Source organism: Arvicola amphibius, chromosome 11 (genome assembly GCF_903992535.2).
Source record: "Arvicola amphibius chromosome 11, mArvAmp1.2, whole genome shotgun sequence".
NCBI classification, from domain to species: Eukaryota; Metazoa; Chordata; class Mammalia; order Rodentia; family Cricetidae; genus Arvicola; species Arvicola amphibius.
Window position 1 is genome coordinate 112,887,957 of NC_052057.2, and position 21,355 is coordinate 112,909,311.

Sequence of the window (21,355 nt, forward strand, 5' to 3'; positions counted from 1 at the left end):
AGGCAGCCTTTCTCTTACTGATAGTTTAGGTTGGGAGAATAAAAACTGTTTTGAAAATTATGTTTGCTGGGCATGACAGTGAACAACCTTTAATCTCAGGAGGCAGAGGCATGATGTCTGAGTTTGAGGACAGCCTGGTCTACAGAGTGAGTAAACTGGCCAGAACTACTTAATCAGACCATGTCTCAAGGGGAGAAAAAAAAAGTCCTGCAAGCATGCTTTATTATTGTGTTCTTCCTGGCAGGTGGCATCCTTGGCTGGGCCTGGAGGGCAAGTGGAAATAGAGCAGAACTTTCTTAACAACAAATTAAAGACAATCACTGCATATTTTGGTGACCTGATCAGAAGACCGGCCTCTGAAGCAGAAGTGGAGGATAACTGAAGACAGAGATTGCGCTTTGGTTTCCCAGTCACCCAGACACAAATAACGTCACAGTAACTGCATTAATTACAGCACTGTTTGGCCAGCAGCTCAGGTGTCTTCCTGACTAGCTCTTACATCTTAAATTAACCCATTCTGTTCATCTATGTATCGCCACGAGGCTGTGGATTAATGGTAATGTTCTGGCATCTTTCCCCTTCAGCAGCTACATGGTGTCTCCTTGACTCCACCTACTCTCTCTTTAAGAGCTGTTCTGCCTTGTACTGGCAAAGTCCATTTACTGATAGCAAGATCATGTGGAATGAGAGTGGCATTTGAATGAGACTTGGGAAGGTCTTCTCAGCTCCTTAATATTATGAACGTGTGATATGGAAACCTTTATGAGTTTTAATGAATGCTAGTGAAGTGGTTTGTGATCTTCAGGGAATGCTAACTGAGCTGTGTTCAGTACTCTAAAGCAGTAAGCATCAGGGCCAGGTGGTTGCAGATACCTATTATGGTCCCAGCACTTCAGAGGTTCAAGGTCATCCTGTGCTGCATAAATTCCAGGCCAGCCTGAGTTACATGAAAACTGGCCTCAAAAAAAATGACCCTGTGCTTAAATTAAGTGCATCTGTGTATATTTGTATGTTTCTGTTCTTTAACTATGTTTTGGTTTAGTGTGTGTGTGTGTAAATGCTTTTTTAAAATGCAAAGAAAAATGAAGCAGTTCTGCCTGCACATTTAACCTCTGGTGAAATAATGTTACCAATTTAATGCTATAACAAGAAAGGTAGCACTCTCCCACTACCTTACCTATTTTTTATATTCAACTATCTAAAGATAATCACAGTCAACAGTGTTTTGTGTTTTACTTTTTTATTGAATTTTTATTTCCTGTGCGTAGAGGTCAGAACAACTTGCAGAAATCCGTTCTCCATTTCTGCCCTGTGGGTTCTTGGGAATCAAGTTCAGGTCTTCAGGCTAAAGCTATGGCAAGAGCCTTTACCTGCTGAACGAACCCACTGATCCCCATGTTAATTCTTCTAAAGAAAAGACTGAATTACAGTATCCTTTCATACATCGTTCATCCAGTGCCTTCCCTTTTGAGATACTTAATGTATATTTTATTAAATAGATACTATTTTTAGAGTGAGTATGTGTGTGTGCACGCCTGCCCTTACCCCCATGACTATGTGTGTGCCTGTTCCCACAGAATCCAGGGAAGGGGGTTGGATCCCTTGGAGCTGGGGTTACTGGTTGTGAGCTACTCAGTTTGGGTACTAGGAAATGCACTTGGGTCTTCTGGTCTTCCATCCCAAGATGCTTTGATTAAATCAATCAATGTTTTTACTTTCCTGTTTTGGTATGCTTGGTTTTTACAGAAATCTCATATTATCCAGACCAGCCTCAGATTTTTGTGTAGTTGAGGATGATTTTGAGTACCTGATGCTCTTGCCTCCACCTGCCACATCTGGCTTTTCAGTTTATCTTGGAGGACATTCCATTTCAGTTCATACATGTCATACATGTAAGTCTACCTCATGTTTTAAATGGCTGTCCTGTATTCCATCCCCTGTGTATATAGAGTAGTTCCCTGCAGAGGCACCCAGGCAGTTTGCATGGTTATACCATTACTGACATATGTACTGTCTTTCCTTACAGTATATGCTGTTGAACAACATTTCAGTTTCTAGCAGTGAGACCACAGGTCTGTGTACAGTTAAGTCTTGACAAATACAGCCAGGTTGTTTCAATAAAGTTGAACTTGCGTTAAGGCTTATTTATCTCAGTTTGTTTCCATATCTTTGCTTTAACAAGAATTTCTTTTTAAAGGCTTTTGTGTATGTATGCATACATGACCTCAAATTTGTGACTTTCTAAATGGATGCCACTTGTACAGGTGCCCTCAGGAACCAAAAGGTGTCAGATCTCCTGGAATAGGAGCTACAAGTGATTGTGAACCCCTACAATGGGTGGCTCTTAACTCTCCAGCCCACATCTTTTTACTTGGGCTTTGCAAAATCAATATGAAATAATATAACATAGAAGCTTATAGTCTTGAAATTTTGCTAAGACTTCCAGTTAAGATTTCAGTCTACAGTATGCTTCCATGAGACCCAGTGAAGCAGAAATACCAGGGTAAGGAAAATATTCCAAAGACAGAACCGGAGGAAACTCTTCAGAAATGCAGAGCAGGAGAGAGAGGCAGCTGGAGATGGTGGGACAGCATAAGAACAAAGGACCAAAATGAAGAAGCGCAGCTAGATACAGCTGCAGCTAAAAGAATCAGTTAGCCTGAGAGGAGTTTCCTGCCTGACAGGAAGAAGGGATGGCTCAAAGGTTAAGAGTGAGGACTGTTCTCAGAGACCTGAGTTCACTTTCCAGCACCCAGGTCAGGAGGCTCAGCCACCTGTAACCCCACCTCCAGGACATCCAGTGTCGCCTTCTGGTGTCTGTGGGCTCATGCATTCATGTGCACAGATACTTTCAATAGTTTCGTTTAAAGTAAACCACCCAAAGAAAGGAAAATAAAAAAGATTTTCCTAGCTTAGAGAGCTTTACACAGATGCTGTCATGAGAGGAAGCCTATTGTGTAAAACTGAGCTACCTGGGGCCTGAGAACATGGAACAATCCAGTTAGCATATTGGAATCAAACCTCCCACCATCTCAAGGTGAGAGACAACCCTTAGAGATGTGTAAAGCAAGAATGCCCAACATCTAAACGAGCAGAGAGAGATAGTCTCACCAGTGCCTGGAAGCAGACCTCATCAACATTACGTGATAATGAGCTCGGTAACTCTGGTTATGCTGGCTAGCATTATGTCAACTTAATAAAAGCCAGAGTCCCTGGAGAGGAGGGAGCCCCAACTGCCTCAATAAGATCGGGCCATAGACGGGCCTATAGAGTATTATTAGAGATGTGGCCATCCCTGGCCTGGTGGTCCTGGCTTCTATAACATCAGGCTGAACAAGCAAGTAAGCAGCAGTCCTTCATGGCCCCTGCATCAGCTCCTGCATCCAGGTTCCTGCCCAGCTGAGTTCCTGTCCTGACTTCCTTCGGTGATGGACTACAATGTGGAAGTGTAAGCCACATAAACCCTTTTTCTCCCCATCTTGCTTTTGCTCATGGCGTTTCATCAAAGCAGTAGTACCCTGACCAAGACACTGGGCCTGAAGACCACAGTAGACCTAGATCAGGCTGCCTGGCGTGAGCTCCAGCGCTCTTGACAGCAGAGCTGCATCCCCTCCAGCAGGGGGTGGACACTGAGCAGCTTTTCAAAGTGTGCAAACAATTCTACCTGTACAGATCTCAGTGATGTAATGACTTCCCCTACTCCCAGTGCCTGTGAGAACCAACTCCCAGCTGTAGCATTACCCACTCCAAGGGGGTTTGCACCGGGGTGTCTGGGAGGGGTAAGAGAGAACCTGTCCAGACCAGACCAGAGTTCAGTGTGGCCATCAGAAGCCCTGGTATGTAAAGAGAGAGTACAGAACTTAAGCCTGTCCCAGCAATCATCTGGCAGAAACAAGCTTAGCTCTGGTACAAATCATAGGAAATTCAAAAGACCCAGGAAAGAAGACACTCCAACATTTAATATTTTTCCCTTATATGTCCCTGGATGTTTGGTTTGGGTGGCCATTTTTAAGTTATTTGTGGATGAGTGTTCTGCTTACTTGTATGTATGTGCTCTGTTGAGTGCCTGAGGCCTAATAAGGCTAGAGAGGCCATCAGAGCCCCTAGAACTGGAGTTAGAAACAGGTGTGGACCACACGTGGGTGCTGGGACTCAAACCCACAGCCTCTGCACGAGTAGTCAGTGCTAATGACTACTGCCGTATTTTTATGTTAATGTATCTTAAAACTATTAGTTTCCTTTTTATTCTCCATGCCATTTATCTAGCTTTGTTTATACATATTTTCATTATTGGGTAATCTTTTATTTTTGAGATCTTTATTTTCAAAAACTATGCTTTAGTTTTCCATTTTTACATTAATGAATTTTCTTATTAGAAAACATTTAGTGTTTCTCCTGGAAGTATTGCCTTTGTCTCCTTGGTAGCACCCTTCCACTCCTTGTTTATTTGTTTCTTTACCCTGCTTCTCATTTCCTCTGACCCCGTCCCTTTATCTCATTTACTATTTTTATTTTTAACCTGATTAAAACACTAAAGTGTTTTTAACTTCATAGTACATTGTACATTGGTTCCTTTTTACTCATTGGATATGTATTGACTTTACTTGATTTTAAATTCTTATATGGTCTAATATTATTACTGTTGACACTAGTTTTCCCAGTGAATGGTACTGGAGATTAAACCCTCAAGAGCAAGCTATGCTTGAAAGAGCCTCAGTGAAAACCAGAAATTATATCCAAGCTAGTAGATGCATAGATCACAACACAGAAACACAGAAGGGGGCTGATGCAGTGGCTCAGCGATAAAAGCCCTTCTCTGGTGTTCTTGTTTCTATAAAGCACTGACCAAAACCACCTTGGGGAAGAAGGGTTTATTCCATATTAAAACCCCCAGGTCATAATCTACCCGAGGGGAGTCAAGGCAGGTACTGAAGCAGGGCCATAGCAGTTTCTGGCCTTCTACAAAGCTGCCTTTCTTACAGCCTGGGTCCACCTACCTGGGCATGGCACTGCTCACTGTAGCCTGGACCTTCCTACATTAATTAGCAATCAAGAAAATGCCTCACCAGCCAGTCTGATGGCAACTCCACCAGCTGAATTTCTGTCTTCCGAGGTATGTGCAGTTGAAAAATCAAACAAGCCTGGCAGCCTGAGTTCAATCCCTGGAACCCACAGTGGAAGGAAGATAACCACTCTGTGAAGTTCTCTGACCAAACGCCCACCGTGACATACACACACACACTAAAATTAGAATTAAAAAAACAGTAAACATGAAAAGGCAGGCATAAATCATTCCAACAAGACTGTAACTCAAAAGACAAATGGGTAAAACGCCAGATAAAGATCTCAAAAGTTTACTAGCAAAAATAGTGACCCAGAGATTAAAGCGAGAAGATGGTTAAGGAAATGCGTGACAAAAGCCATTATCAGATGAGAAAGCAGGATGGAAAGGGGGAAACAAAACAGCAATGTGAATGAACTAAGCTCCATTGGAGACAAATTGAACAAGGAAATTTATTTGTTTGAAACAAAAATGTTGACAATTAGAATCTCCATTTGGTAAATACAGTGGGGAGCACCAACAAACTATCAGCCAGATTAAGATTGTCAGATGTAGGGGCTGAGAGATGGCTCAGAGGTTAAGAGCACTGACTGTTGTTCCAGAGGTTCTGAGTTCAATTCCCAGCAACCACATGGTGGCTCACAACCATCTATAGTGAGAGCTGGTGAGAGCCTCTTCTGGCCTGCAGGGATACATGCAGGCAGATGTTGTGTACATACATCATTAATAAATAAATCTTTTTTTAAAAAAGATTATCAGATGTAGAAGCCCATCCCTATGGGTTTCTCCAGTAGCTAGATATCGGTGGAACACCACACGCAGTAACTTGTGGTTTTGCTTGACTCAAAACTTTACTAGGTTTGTGGGGAGGAACTGCAAGACTGCTTAAAAGATTAGATGAAGAACAAGTTCAAGGAAATACTGCATTCTAACAGAAGGAACCTAGCTATAATTTAGAAAAACAACAGGATATGATCAGAATACCCAAGCTACAGATAGAAGGAGCTGAGAGGAAAGCTTGGGCTGGGGAGATGGCTCCTTTATGTTCATGAGAACCTGAGCTCAGATACCTAGCACTATCCTTAAAGAAGTCAATGCCCCTGGTTACTTTTGCGGGGAGAGGCAGAGAAAAGTAGATCCTGGGAGCTCACAGCTAGGCTGGAGTTTCAGAGTCAGTGAGAGACTCTAGGTAATAAAGGATTTACCTGATGCCCTCCTGGGTTTCTGTGCACCTCTGGACTCATACATATCAGCCACACAAACACATACTAAACTTAAGGCACAGAATTTCTTCAAAGAAATGATAGGGGGAAAAGTGTCCCATATCTGTGGAAATAATGAAGAGGCATTTAGAACCTTGACCATATGACATAGTCAAGATGTCAAACTACTAAGTAAGGCTCACAGTTAAGAAAGCACTAGCTATTTTTGCAGAGGACCCAAGTTCAGTTTCCAGCACCCTTATCAGGTGGTTCACAACTTCAGCCCCAGGAGATTTGACACCGTCTTCTGACCTTGAGCACCCACACACATGCACATAGATTTTCTTTAAATATTTTCTAAAAATACCAAGAAAAATGGCCGAATGTGATGTTGCACACCTTTAATTCCAACACACTTGAGGCAAGTGATTTCTTGAGTGCAAAGCCAGCCTGGTCTGCAGAGTGAGATCCAGGGCAGCCAGGGCTACACAGAAAAGTTCTGTGAAGATGGATACACACACAGAATAGGAAATGAAGGCAGAAAGAGCTATGAGTGGAGAGGAGATCTAAAGAAAAGTAGAGGGAGAACACGCAAGGGCAATATAATTCATGAAAGCCAAAGCCTTAGGAGAGGAGGGACCATGAGAGGAAGGTGGGGGAGTGAGTCACAAATCTAGTATCTATGTGGTAGGTAATAACACTGATAGAGTGTCACAATGAAAGCCATATCTTTGCTGCTAATTTCTAATTTAAAAGATTATATTGCTCAATTAAAATTGCATTCGAAGGAGGAAGAATATGTGTTGCTTAATTATTCATCTAAAAAGTATGTTCAGGAGCCAGGCGGTGGTGGCGCACGCCTTTAATCCCAGCACTCGGGAGGCAGAGGCAGGCGGATCTCTGTGAGTTCGAGGCCAGCGTGGTCTACAAGAGCTAGTTCCAGGACAGGCTTTAAAAAAAGCTACAGAGAAACCCTGTCTCGAAAAACCAAAAAAAAAAAAAAAAAAAAAAAAAAAAAAGTATGTTCAGGGCTGGAGAGAAGGACTTGTTCTTGCAGACTGTATGGTGACTCAGTGTCTCTCAGTCTAATTCCAGGGGTCAAGGCCCTCTTCTGTCCTCCCTGGGCACACACCTGGTGCACATATGTACATGTGTGCAAAACACTCATATGAAAAAATGGTGAGGGAATCTTCAGAAGGTATATTAATAAAAACAAAAACGTGTTCACATTTATTAAGTGAGTCAGAGTCAGTGCATCTCTAACCACCGGAAGGTTTTCATGCTGGTTGGAACAGATCTGGGGAAAATGAAAAAAGTGAAGGGATTTTTGAGTGAGCACGGGAAGGCTGAGCAACGCACACTCAGTAACAGTGTGCTTAAGTTCATTGCAGCCCCGGATTGCGTCCTCAGAACGAAAACATGGTGGACTTTCCCATAGCAAAGCAACACTGTTGAGTGTGCCAACGCTCCTGCGCTACACTAATAATAAATTAACATTAAAAAGAAATATATATTATTATCAAAAGTCATTTCAATGTGTATCAAAAACAGTTACTATGAAGAGCTTTTATCTTCCTTCTTAATTTTTTTTAAGACAAGGTCTCTGTGCAGTCCTGACTGGCTTTGAACACACACTATGTCAACCAGACTGCCTTGAATGCACAGAGATCCCCCAGCTTCTGTCTCCAAACCTGGCATACTGCTTCCCAGTCCAGATAGTAAAGGCAGCAGAATTGCTTAATTCTATTCTGTTCTCTTCATTTACAGATTGCCTTTAAAATTATATTCTAGTAAATAAATTAAAACATACTTAAATATTTATTTTCACAAAGAAATGCTAGTATGCAAACAAGAATACTTTTTCTTCTCCCTATTTTTTAATTGTCATTTATTTATTTATTTATTTATTTATTTATTTATTATTTTACATCCTGAGTGCAGTTTCCCCTTCCTTCTCTCCCCCCAATTCCTCCTCCACCTGCTCTGTTTCCCACCACCAACGCCAATATACTCCTCCGTTTCTATACAGGAAAGAAGTGTTCTACCATGGATTTCAACAAAATATGGCATATCAAGTTGCCATAAAACTAAACACCTCCCCATGTATTAAAGTTGGGCAAAGTAGGGGCTGGAGAGATGGCTCAATGGTTAAGAGCATCGCCTGCTCTTCCAAAGGTCCTGAGTTCAATTCCCAGCAACCACATGGTGGCTCACAACCATCTGTAATGAGGTCTGGTGCCCTCTTCTGGCCAGCAGGCATACACGCAGACAGAATGTTGTATACAAAATAAGTAAACAAATAAATATTTAAAAAAAAAAAAAAAAGTTGGGCAAAGTAACCCAATATGAGAAATACGATCCCAGAAGCTACTAAAATAGTCAGAGACAGCCCCTGTTCTCACTGTTAGGAGTCCAACAAGAGGACCAAACTACACAACCCTGACATATAGGCAGAGGGCCTAGGTCAGTCCCATGTTCCAGAGGACCAAACTACACAACCCTGACATATAGGCAGAGGGCCTAGGTCAGTCCCATGTTCCCTCCCTGGTTGTTGGTTCAGTCTCTGTGAGCCCCTATAAGTCCAGGTTAGTTGAATCTGTGAGTTTTCTTGTGGTGTCCTTGACCCCTCTGGATACTACACTCTTCTTAGGGATTCCCTGAGCTCTGCTTAATGTTTGACTGTGGATCTGCATCTGTTTCCATTATCTGATGGGTGAAGGCTCTCTGATGACAATTGGACTAAGCACCAATCAATATCAGGGTATCATTAGACATCATTACGTTGACATTTTTTTATTCCAGTCATATTTGGTTCTAGCCAAGGTCTCTGGGTCATTCAGCCTGTGGGTCTTGGTGCTCCAGGCAGTGTCAGAGGTAGGTTTACTCTCCTGGCATAGGTTTAAGGCTAGACCAATCATTGGTTGGCTACTCCCTCAATCTCTAGGCCACCCTTACCCCAACATATCACATAGTCAGGACAGACTATACATCAAAGGTTATGTGCCTGGATTGGGCTCCCACTCCCTCCACTGGAAGTCCTGCCTGGTCACAGATGTCCAGTTCAGGCTATATATCTGCTATTGATAAGAGTCTTAACTGGAGTCATCCTTATAGATTCCTAGGAAATACCCTTATGCCTGGTTTCTACCTAACCCTGAAATGCTATGCCCACTTCCAGTAGTCTCTATCAATATTCACACCCCCCCCCGAAAAAAAAAAAACCTGACCTCTCATGTTCCCATCCTTGCCTGCCCACAGTCCACTCATGAAATCTCTTATATTTCCCCTTCCCAGAAAGATCTGGGTCTCATCCCCTGCTCCATGTGTGAACCCTCCTTGTTTCCTAATCACTCTGGATCTGTGAATTTAGCATAGTTATCTTTTATTTTACAGCTAATATCCACTTTTGAGTGAGTACATACCATGTTTATCTTTCTGGGTCTGGGATATGTCACTCAGGATTTTTTCTAGTTCTATCCATTGGCCTTCAAGTTTCCTCATGCCATTGTTTAGCCGCTGAGTAATACTCCCGTGTGTAAATGTACTACATCTTCTTCATGGTTAAGGAACAGCTAGGTTGTTTCCACATTCTGTCTTTATAAATAAAGCTGTTATAAACACGGTTGAGCAAATGTCCTTGTGCTATGGTAGAGCATCCTTTGGCTATATGCCCAAAAGTGGTATAGCTGGGTCTTGTGGTATATTAATTCCCAGTTTTCTGAGTAACCACCATATTGATTTCCAAAGTGGTGGTACAGTTTTGCACTGCCACCATTAGTAGAGGAGTGTTCCCCTTACTCCACATCCTCTTAGCATGAGCTTATGTTTTTGATCTTAGCCATCTTGACAGATGTAAGATGAATTCTCAGAGTCATTTTGATTTCCATTTCCCTGACAATTAAGGATGTTGAACATTTTTTTTCTTTCTCAGCAATTTGATATTCCTCTGTTGAAAATTCTTTGTTTAGATCTGTACCCCATTTTCCCCATTTTTAATTGGTTTATTTGGTTTGCTGATATCTAGTTTCTTGAGTACTTTATATATTTTAGAAATCAGTGTTCTGTCAGATGTGGGGTTGGTCAAGAACTTTTGCCATTCTGTAGGCTGCTGTTTTGTCTATAGCCTCTGCTAGGCTTCCTTAGCCTCCTTATTCCCCAGGGAAAGGTGAGTGTGCTCTCTGCCCATTCTGCAGCCCCATGATGCAGGACAATCAGACACGATAGGGAGTCAAGTCAAAGCAGGAACTCCGTTTATTACTGTGTCAGCTTATAAAGATTAAGTGATATCATGTGATGTGAGGGTACCTCCAGCCAATGAGAGACAGACAAGCCCTCCCTCTGGCTGGAGGGGTGTCTACCTAGATTTTGCTGTCTTATCCTCACTAGGTTCTCTCAAACTTGAGCCAGTCTCTACCTACAAAATGGCACCCACTATCTGGGGATGGATCCACATAAGACTTAAAAAAAGGTTTTTGAAGTATGACATAATGATTCTCTGGATTTCCTCAGTGTCTGTTATGTGCCCATTTTTGTTTCTGATTTTGTTAATTTGGATAGCCTCTCTCTGCCGTTTAGTTAGTGTGTATAAGGGTTTGTCTATTTTGTTGATTTTTCTCTAAGAACGAACTCTTTATTTCATTATTTCTTTGTATTATTCTCTTTATTTCTATTTTATTGATCTCAGCTCTCAATTTGATTATTTTCTGCCATCTGATCCTCTTGGGTGTATTTGTTTCACTTTCTCATATATCTTTCAGGTCTGCTGTTAAATTACTAGTATGAGGTCTCTCTAAATTGTTCATGAAGGCACTTACTGCTGTGCACTTCCTCTTAGCACTATTTTCATTGTGTCCTGTAGTTTGGGTATGTTATGAATTCATTTTCATTGAATTCTAGGAAGTCTTTAATTTCTTTATTTCTTCCTTGACCCACTGGTTACTCAATAACCAGAGTTATTCAGTTTCCAAGAGGTTATAGGCTTTCTGTTGTTTATGTTGTTGAAATCCAGCTTTAATCCATGGTGGTCAAATAGGAGACAGGGGTTATTTTCAAAGAAAATAAAATTTCTTTGTATCTGTTGAGGCTTACTTTGTGGCAGAGTATATAGTCAATTTTGGACATAGCTCCATGAGGGACTAACGGGAAGATTTATTCTTTTGCATTTGGATGAAATGTTCTGTAGATATGTGTTAGGTTCATTTGATTCATAATGTCTGTTAGTTCCATTATTTCTTTGTTGACCTTCTGCCTGTCAGACCTGTTCATCAGTGAGAGTGGGGTGTTGAAGTTTCCAACTATTAGTGTGTGGTGTTCAATCTGTGATTTAAGCTTTAGTAATGTTTCTTTTGTAAATGTGGGTGCCGTTACATTTGGGGCATAGATGTTCAGAACTGAGACATCGTCTTGGTAGATTTTTCCTGTGATGAAAATAAAATGTCCTTCTCTCTTTTAATTAATTTTGATTGGAAGTCTACTTTGTTAGATATTATGATTGCTACACCAGTTTGCTTCTTAGGTCTGTCTGATTGGAAAATCTTTTTCCAACCCTTTACTCTGAGGTAATGTCTATCTTCAAGGTTGAGGTGTGCTTCTTTCTCCCTTGTTCTTTCCTACTGCTTCTCTTGTTTCTTTGCCCAGATTTTTTGGTTTTTCGAGACAGGGTTTCTCTGTAGCTTTGGAGCCTGTCCTGGAACTAGCTCTTGTAGACCAGGCTGGCCTCGAACTCACAAAGATCCACCTGCCTCTGCCTCCCAGGTGCTGGGATTAAAGGCGTGCGCCACCACCGCCCGGCTTGCCCAGATTTTTTCCTCCTACTTATTCTCTCTGCCTGCCAGCCCCATCTATCCCTCTCCTGCCTAGTTATTGGCTGTTCATCTTTTTATTAGACAATCAGGTGCCTTAGGCAGGCAAGGTGAAACAAATGCAACACATCTTTACATAATTAAACAAATATAGCATAAACAAATGTAACACATCTTTATGTAGTTAAATATTCCACAACACGATGCCAGTTTGCATCTCATGATGAACAATTTAAGAATAGTCACATCTAGGGCTGGAGAGATGGCTCAGTGGTTAAGAGCATTGCCTGCTCTTCCAAAGGTCCTGAGTTCAATTCCCAGCAACCACATGGTGGCTCACAACCATCTGTAATGAGGTCTGGTGCCCTCTTCTGGCTAGCTGTATACATAATAAATAAATAAATAAATAAATAAATAAATAAATAAATAAATAAATAAATAAATATTAAAAATAAAGAAAGAATAGTCACATCTAGTACTAGCCTGTTGGAATAGAAACAACCCCCTTAGCCATCTGCACATGGTATGAAAGCAAAGCACTAGACTAGAGATGACTCCAAGCCATGTACAGCTCTAACTGGACCAACACTGGCACTAACCTACACCCACAGCTTGAGAAACCAGGCAAGTGCCTGGCATGCCACATACCACTTGTGTCTCAAGCAGCTGTGCATTGCCCCGTGACTCTGGTTTCTCCATATGATATGTTGCTTGAGTTGATTGCCCAGTTGTTAATTTCTATTGCTCTTTGGTCACTTACCTGATCTATACCCTGTAGACTTGGCCTCTGCCCTGAATCTTTCTGTTGTGCTCCCTTTGTGTCTCTAATCTGACTCCTGAAAGTCCATCCTAAGGAAATATTTAAAGTGATATGCCTGCATATATCTGAAGACGGTCCATATATAAAAGGCAAATTTTAAAGCAAAAATAGTCCCTGAAGAAGACTGGCCAAAGAACCTGGAATAACCTTGATGTTCCTCAACCAAAGAATGGGTAAAGAAAATGTACAATGGAGTATTACTCAATGGTAAAATGTACAATGGAGTATTACTCAATGGTAAAAAATGTCATAATGAAATTTTCAGGCAATGGATAAAACTAGAAAAAAATCATCCAGAGTGAGGTAACCCAGATCCAGAAAGGCAAACATGGTATGTATTCTCTAATAAGTGGATATTTGCTATAAGGCAAAAGATACCCAAGCGACAATCCACAGCGCCAAAGAAGGCAGGTAACAAGAAGGTCCCTAAGAGGGACGTATGGGTCACCCAGGGAAGGAGAAATAGATGAGATCTCCTGGGTAAACTAGGGGTGTGGGGAGAGAATAGGGGTGGAAACATGAAGGATTAGGATGGTCGCGTTGGGGACAGGATGGAAGGGGAGAGAAATGAAAGCGATATCTTCATAGAGGGGGCCATTTGGGGGTTAGGGAGAAACCTAGTGCCAGAAACTCCTAGGAATCCACAAGGATGACCCAGCTAAGACTCCTAGCAGTAGTAGAGAGGGTGGCTGAACCGGCCTTCCCCTGTAATCAGATTGGTGACTATCCTAATTGTCACCAGAGAATCTTCATCCAGTAACTGATGGAAATAGATACGAAGATCCACTGGGCCAAGCTCCAGGAGTTTAGCTGAAGAAAGTGAGGAGGGATTGTTCGAGCAAGGGGAGCAGGGGTTGTCAAGATCATGATGGGAAAACCCACAGAGACAGCTGGCCAGAGCTCGTGAGACCTCATGGACTCTGGACTGACAGCTGGGGAGCCTGCATGAGGCCCATCTAGGCCCTCTGCATGTGGGTGACAGCTTTGTAGCTTAGTCTGTTTGTAGGGTCCCTAGCAGTGGGATCAAGACCTGGCCCTGGTACATGAGCTGTTTTTGTTTTTTTTTTTTTTTTTTTTTTGGAACCTCTTCCCCATGCTGGGATACCTTGCCTCTTGGTCCTGCCTCAACTTGATATGCCATGCTTCGTTGACTCTCATAGGAGGCCTGCTCCCTTCTGAAGGGAGGAGGAGTGGATGCAGAGGGGTAGACAGGAGGTGTAGAGAGGGAAGAGAGGAAGGAGGGAAGCCTATGGTTGATATATAAAATAAATGAAAGAATTTAATAATACAAAGAAGACTGGCCAAGCATATTTGCTTCCGTGTAGCAGTACGTAAACATTCTGTGTGTGACCATTGAGACTGTGGAGATGTCTCTGTTTAATGTGAACAGCTCCCAAGAATCTGGCTTATTCTCTGGCATATATGGCACTGGAGGTTCTTTTTTAAGAACTGGTTACAATTCCCGGTGGGTGTTGTGATTGCTGTCTGGCTGGCTTCTCTAGGGCCAGCACTTCGGACGTCTTGTTCAACCTCAAGGCAGACACCAGAGGGCCTAAGAGAGCCAAGGTGGGCTGAAAGGGCTCCCTCAAGTTCTATTCCAGGACTGCAACCCTTGGGGCAGTTGGTTGTTTTGCCCATGCATCCCCGCACAGTTTATTTTTGCCCACAAACATAGATACCAGTTCTAGAAAATACATTCTTCTTTAGAGTGGCCCCATGCTCTCGCCTTGGAGAAAGATGTAAACTGGTTTGCCACAATTGTAGTTCATCTCCCCAGAACTGAACTTTTCAAGAAGCTTTTAATGTTTATTGTTGTTCATTTGCTCTCTTCGTTTCTATGGGACTTGTTGCTGCTGTTGCTGCTGCTGTTGCTGCTGTTGTTGCTGCTGCTGCTGCTGCTGTTGCTGCTGTAGCTGTTTTGAGACAAGGTCTCTCTATGTAGGCTGTCCTGGAACCAAGCTGTCCTCAATCTTACAGAGATCCACTGCCTATGCCTCTTTGTTTGTCTGTTTGTTTGTTTGGTTGGTTTTGGTTTTTCAAGACAGGGTTTCTCTGCAGCTTTGGAGCCTGTCCTGGAACTAGCTCTTGTAGACCAAGCTGGCCTCAAACTCACAGAGATCCACCCACCTCTGCCTTCCGAGTACTGGGATTAAAGACATGCGCCTCCAAACCCAGCATTGAAATTTTAGAGATGGAATTTTGCTCTGTAGTACAAGTTTGCTTAAAACTCATGGTCTTTCTGCCTCAAGCTCCCCAGCACTGGGATTTTGCTCCCATACCTAGCTCGACTTTTATTTCTCATAAAATTGTTAATGACAGCTATACCATTTGGTGTCAAGAGTAACTCGTAAGAGAAATAGTTTCTAGCTTAATTTTACTGGAGAGGTATAGCAGGTAGAAGCCACTTGTCTTTGAGATTTTATGCTGTGTTACATGAAAACAAAACAAACAACAGAACACAAGAGACGGGAAACGTGAGAACTAGGGAATAGCTCATGGAGGCACACTTGCCTGGTGCCCGTCCTTAGCATGCGAGTACATTCACGTGTGCACACACACCATGGCAGCACTCATTAAAGAAAGCATTCAATTGGGGTTTGCTTACAGTTTTAGAGGCTTAGTCCATTGTCATCATGGTGAGGAGTATGTTGGCATACGGCAGACATGGTACTGGAGAAGTAGCTGAGAGTTCTACATCCAGATCCATAGGCAACAGGAAGAGAGAGACACACTGGGCTTAGCTTGAGCTTTTGATGCCTCAAAACCCACCCCCACTGGCACACTTCTTCCAAAAAGGCCATACCTCCTAATCCTTTTCAAAGAGTTCCACTCCCTGATGACTAAGCATTCAAATATATGAGCCGATGGGGGCCATTCTTATTCAAACCACCACAGCCCCTAACATGAGTGATGTCTTTAATATAAAGTATGGTTCCTAGCCAGTGAGTAGCCTGAGGGGCCTCCAAATGGCTCGGCCTTTCTGTACATCCTCTCTTCTTTTCAGTCAGGGTAACTAGCTTACTTTTAGCAAACAGATTTGATGAGAACTGGAGGCGTATCACTTCTGAGATTAAGCTCCAAAGCCACTGGCTTCTGTTTGGACACTCTCCCTCTCTTGGAGGGTTCACTTGAGAAACCGGCTTTCGCAGAAAGGCCCCTGGGACAGGTGACTGAGGTCTGTAAAGGACCACATGAGGGAGCTGGGAAGTGGATCCTCCCCAGTGGGACTCAGTGACTCTGCAGCCGCGACGGCACCTTACCTGCAATCTCACTAAGACCTTGAGTCGGGACAGCCAACTATTGGATAAGACCCTTTGACTTAACCTGCTGAGTTTGAAATCACTGGTCCACAGCAGCCAAAAGCCTATACCATACCATAGCCCTGACCAAGCCTACTATGTCTACTTGGTTGACTAAAACTTATTCTAGATGTGTGCATGTGTGTGTGTCTGAGTGGTGCGTGCAGGTGTGAGTGCACACACCCACGTGAGTGCAGGTGGAGGCCAAAGGTCAAGCCACAGCTGTCTTCCCCTCTTACTTCCCACCATATTTTTTTAGACAGAGCCTCTTACCAAACCTGGAATTTACTCGTGGCTAGCCTTGCTACCCAGTGAGCCTCTGGGATCCTCCCTCCTCTGCCTGCCAGCCCTGCCATAGCCAGGCTGTTGTTATGTGGGTGCTGAGAACAGAAGCTCGGGTCCTCATGTTTGCTCATGAAATTCTTTACTCCTGTCTCCCTAGCTCCCAAAAGATGGATTTTTCACTTTCCCTGGTGTTGGTGTTCTGTTTTGAGTGGGTCCCTGAAGAAAAGCAGTCACTCCAAGATGAGTTTTAGGCTCTCTGCAGCAGGGAGATCCAGCCTCTGATGAACTGAACACTCATGGTTTGGAAAAGCCTCTTTTTATTGTGACACAAATTATACCTCCTAGCAAGTCAGTTTCCACATACCAAAACCTCTTACTTGGAGCTGTTCAAAGCTACCATTTGCCTAAGCAGTTCTCAGCCAAGGGATCTCCTGGTTTGCCTGGTCCTCTCAAGACTACATTTTGCAAAGGTTCTGAAATTCCTTCAGTAAGAACTCAGATTAAGAAGCACTGACCTTAAACATAAGGTAACAATCCCTGACTTTAAACAAAAGGTGGTTCAAAGCCTGGGCGCTCTCATTCCAGAAGCCAAGTCTGATGCAACGGGTCAGTGGAATCTCTCGCTATAGAGTCTTACCTATAGAGTTCATGGTCAGCAACTGGCAATTGGCAAAGCATCTTTCTCCCCTCCATTCACACAGATGTGGGCCATCCCACTCATCTCTAGCTTCAGTTTCTACCGGGCCTCCTAACCGCGGGCTGTTCCCTGTCTGTCTCCCAGCCCTTCATCCAGCACAGCTGCAGGGGGGTGGTTCAGCTGGGTGGGTGTGTACTACTCAGCTCAGCGGGAATGAGCCCTGTCTTCAAACCACAGCAGAAATAAATAAACAAGAAAAACTCTCTTGACAGCTAAGGAGATGGCTCCGTGACTAAGAGCACTTACCACTCTTCCAGAGGACCCGAGTTTGGTTCCTAGCACCCTTCTCAGGCAGCTTCCCACCATCTCTAACTCCAGCTCCAGAGAATCCAGTGCCTCTGGGCTCCATGGGCAACACCATGCACATGCAAATACCCACTCACACACACACACACACCTACACACACACACCTACACACACACACCTACAAACACACAGACACAGATGCACACACACACTCACAGACACACACATGCCTACACACATACCTACAGACACTCACAGACACATACACAGACACACACCTACACACACATACACACACACCTACACACACAGACACACACATATACATACACATACTCCTACACACACGCCTACACACACACACACCTACACACAGACACACACACATTCACACACACCTACATACACATACAAACACACATACACACACACCTACACATAATTAAAAATAAAAACCAATCAAAATAATAGCTGCTCCATCTATCTTTGAGGAAAAATCCACAGTATCATTCTGGAGCCCTCCCTCAAAAGCACCTTGTTGGTTTAGTGTAAATTCCTTCTCTGGGCCTCCCCTGCCTTGCCCTCTTCCCCCGAAACTGCTGCTGTCAGTTCCTCTCGGCCTCAGCATAAGCTGTCTCTTGACTGGAAGGTTCTATGTGCTGCACCACACTAAAACCAGCTCAGCCTCTAAGTCTCAACTCAGGCCCTGGTCCTTCCACACAGCCTGTCATCAGTCAGGCCCCTGTGGAGATCCCTGGGAAGTCACCCCTCCCTTCTCTCCTGGGACACCCTGCACTAGCCACCATCAGAGACCTCACATGTCTGTCTTGAGGCAGTTTATGGAGTTTATCCTTTTTGTGTTGAAGCTTTGGGCAGAAAATGTCTACTAAAAAGTGAAAATCCTTCATTAGTCACCGCGGTTCATAGAGTCAGCTACAGGCAGTGCCAGTGCCCTGTGTCTTTCCTGAAGCACAGCAGAGTGGGTTACTCCATTAAACACATGGCAAGTGAGGGGCTGTGGTACCGTGCACGCGATCGGTTCAGAGAAACTGAGATTACCCAACAATCACATGACCAGTGAGTTTCAAAATCAAGAAGCCACACATAATTCTTTTTTGGGGTACTTGGGGGGAGGTGGTCAAGACAAGGTTTCTCTGTGTAGCCTTGACTGTTCTGGAACTCATTCTGCAGATGTGACTAACCTGATCTTCCTGCCTCTACCTGCTGGGATTAAAGGCGTGCACCACTTCTGGATAACACACACAATTCTTTAATCTGCCTTCTCCCCGGAGCTCTTAGGACCACTTCCTCTCCCCACACAAACTCACACATCCATCGATTTCTCCTTTCTGCGTATGAGGAAGGCAACACCCAGCTGGCATCACTAAACCCCGTGTATGTTTGTTCTGGATACCTCTGCTCAGGAGACTTTACGTGAACATTTAACCAGACCTAGGAAATTCAAACCCATAAGAACTCTTAAAGGAACTTTTCTTGTTCCATCAATGATAAAGGTCAGTGTTTCCTGTCAAATGTGGTCAATGTTCAAGCAATAACTTTTATTTAATTAACTTATGAGATTTTATATCCAAGTACTTATTTACATCATTTTCTCTCTCCCTCCCCCCTCCTGCCAACTCCTCCTGCAGCCTCCTCCCTCCTCAACACTCATGGCCTCTTAGTCTTTATTATTGTTCACACTCACTCACACACACACAAACACACAATTGTAAATACAACATGCTAAAACTCTTTAGTGCTACTCATATATGTATGCTTTACGGCCCACTGCTTGGGACGGATTACACAACAGGGACCCTCCCTGGGAAGACTTAGCCTCTTCTCAGCCATCATCAATTGCCTGGAGCTCTTCATCTAGGATGGGGCCTCGTGATACATCCCCCATTCATCTTGGCATGTCATTTGGGGTCATCGTTTTTCAGGTCTTCTGTAGGCAGCCATACTGTGGAGATTTCGTAAGTGTCATAGTGTCCCCCATGGTTTTAAAAAGTCACTGTCTCACCGCAGACTTCCTGGTCCTCTGGCTCGCACACACTTTTCACTTCATCTTCCACGGTGGTCCCTGAGCCTGAGGTGTGAAAGCCGTGTTGTAGATTTATCAGATGGGGCTGGGCACTCCATGGTCAGCTGCTTTTTGACTAGCTGTGGTTATCTGTAATGATCTCTGTCTGCTACAAAAAAGAAAAATTAGCCCCTTTGATGAGGCGTGAAAGCTGCACTTCCCTGTGGGTATAAGAATGAGTATTTAGATCATAGTTAGAAATACATTGGTTTAGACAAGTGGCAGTAGTTGGTTCTTTTCTCAGACCCATGGTCTCACCAGGCGCAGGTAGTGGGGCTACATTTGTGGCACCAGGCACAAACTGTCTTTTATTAAGGGGACCTTTAGTCCAATTATGTGGCTGCTGGTTACCCCAGGACATAACTTGCTGTATCTGGAGCTAGGCCTGCCAGTGGGAGATGGCCTGGCACTGGAGATGACCTGGCAGTGGAGATGGCCTGGCACTGGAGATGACCTGGCACTGGAGATGGCCTGGCACTGGAGAAGGCCTGGCACTGGAGATGGCCTGGCAGTGGCTCAAGCAACAACTCTGAGCTCGCTCTCCATCCTCTTTCAGTCAGGCCTTTCACTGCTCATGAAAAAAATAACCCAAGAGAGGGCCTGGAGAGATGGCTCGGTGGTTACGAGCATTGCCTGCTCTTCCAAAGGTCCTGAGTTCAATTCCCGGCAACCGCATGGTGGCTCACAACCATCTGTAATGAGGTCTGATGTCCTCTTCTGGCCTGCAAACATGCACACAGACAGAATATTGTATACATATAAATAAATAAATAAATAAATAAATAAATAAATAAAATTTAAAAAATAACCTGAGAGATCAAGTTTTATTGCTCACTGCTTTCAAATAAATATAAAAATGTACTAAATTTGTTATTTATAATTTAAGATAATTTCTTTTTTACATGGTTTTTTGTTTGTCTTGTTTTGTTGGTCTGTTTGTCATTATGTCGTCCTGGCCACCCAGGAACTCTCTGTTAGAGCAGACTGATTTTGAACTCACAGAGATCTCCCTGCCCTTAGATTAAAGGCATGTCCAGTACCTGGTCTTCTTTTTCAGTTTTTGGCTGTTTGGATGGCCACCACGTAGGAACTTTTACAATTGTCCCCCCTTGTCTTCCTTAGAGGAAAGTGACGTGCTCCCGCTGAAAAGATGAAGCCACAGCCCAGGAAACGAAATTGAAACTGTTAAGTTTGGGCTGTGCTCTGCTCCAAGTTGTTCCGTATTGTATAAAACTGCATCCTCAGGCTGTGGCTCGCCCCAGCAGACACTATTTTATAAGCAGATTTTGGTTCTGGTTGGAGGAGAGGGCTGGCTACACACCCTGGGGCCGCACACCCTGGGGCCACATACCCTGGTAGACACAAAAGCCTCAGTCTCAGGTGCCACTCATCCAGCACAGCTGATGAATGACTTCTGGCTGGAAGGGGGAAGGGAGCCAACCTGTACATTTATTGGGTGCATTGAGTCTGTAGGGGCACACGGATATATAAAAACCTACTTATCAGACACACGAGACCAAGGGAAAGGTATAAAACTCCATCTGGACCCATGAAATGATGGGTCCTAATTACTACATCTAATACTACGATGGCATGGTACCCTGCTGTTGTCATCTGACACCCACTGTGTGCCCTGAGGACTCACCCACTGTCCTTGGTGCTCTGGCTCGGCTTGTTTCCCTGCTGGTGTCTAATCCTGTCCACTGACTGCCTGTTGCCAGTTCTCCCATCTGGACCTGAACCTGAACTGACTATTCCCTGCTCTCAGTCTTCCACTGAGCTGGAATCGCTTCATGCTAAAAGCCTGACTCTGGCCTCTCCAGCCAGCAGCAGCCCCCTGCGGTCACTGGTCTAGTTCA

General features: G+C 43.7%; 1 protein-coding gene across 2 annotated transcripts in view; it reads left to right on the forward strand.

Annotated features, from left to right (window-relative positions):
• Tgs1 (trimethylguanosine synthase 1) overlaps positions 1 to 527 on the forward strand; it is a 29,364-nt gene extending 28,837 nt beyond the window's left edge. For both annotated transcript variants that reach the window (XM_038348123.2, XM_038348124.2), the window contains one exon: positions 245 to 527. In XM_038348123.2, the coding sequence (XP_038204051.1) occupies positions 245 to 382 (138 nt within the window). In that variant the 3' untranslated portion in view covers positions 383 to 527. The remainder of the gene's footprint in view (positions 1 to 244) is intronic.
• Positions 528 to 21,355: the final 20,828 nt, after the last annotated feature.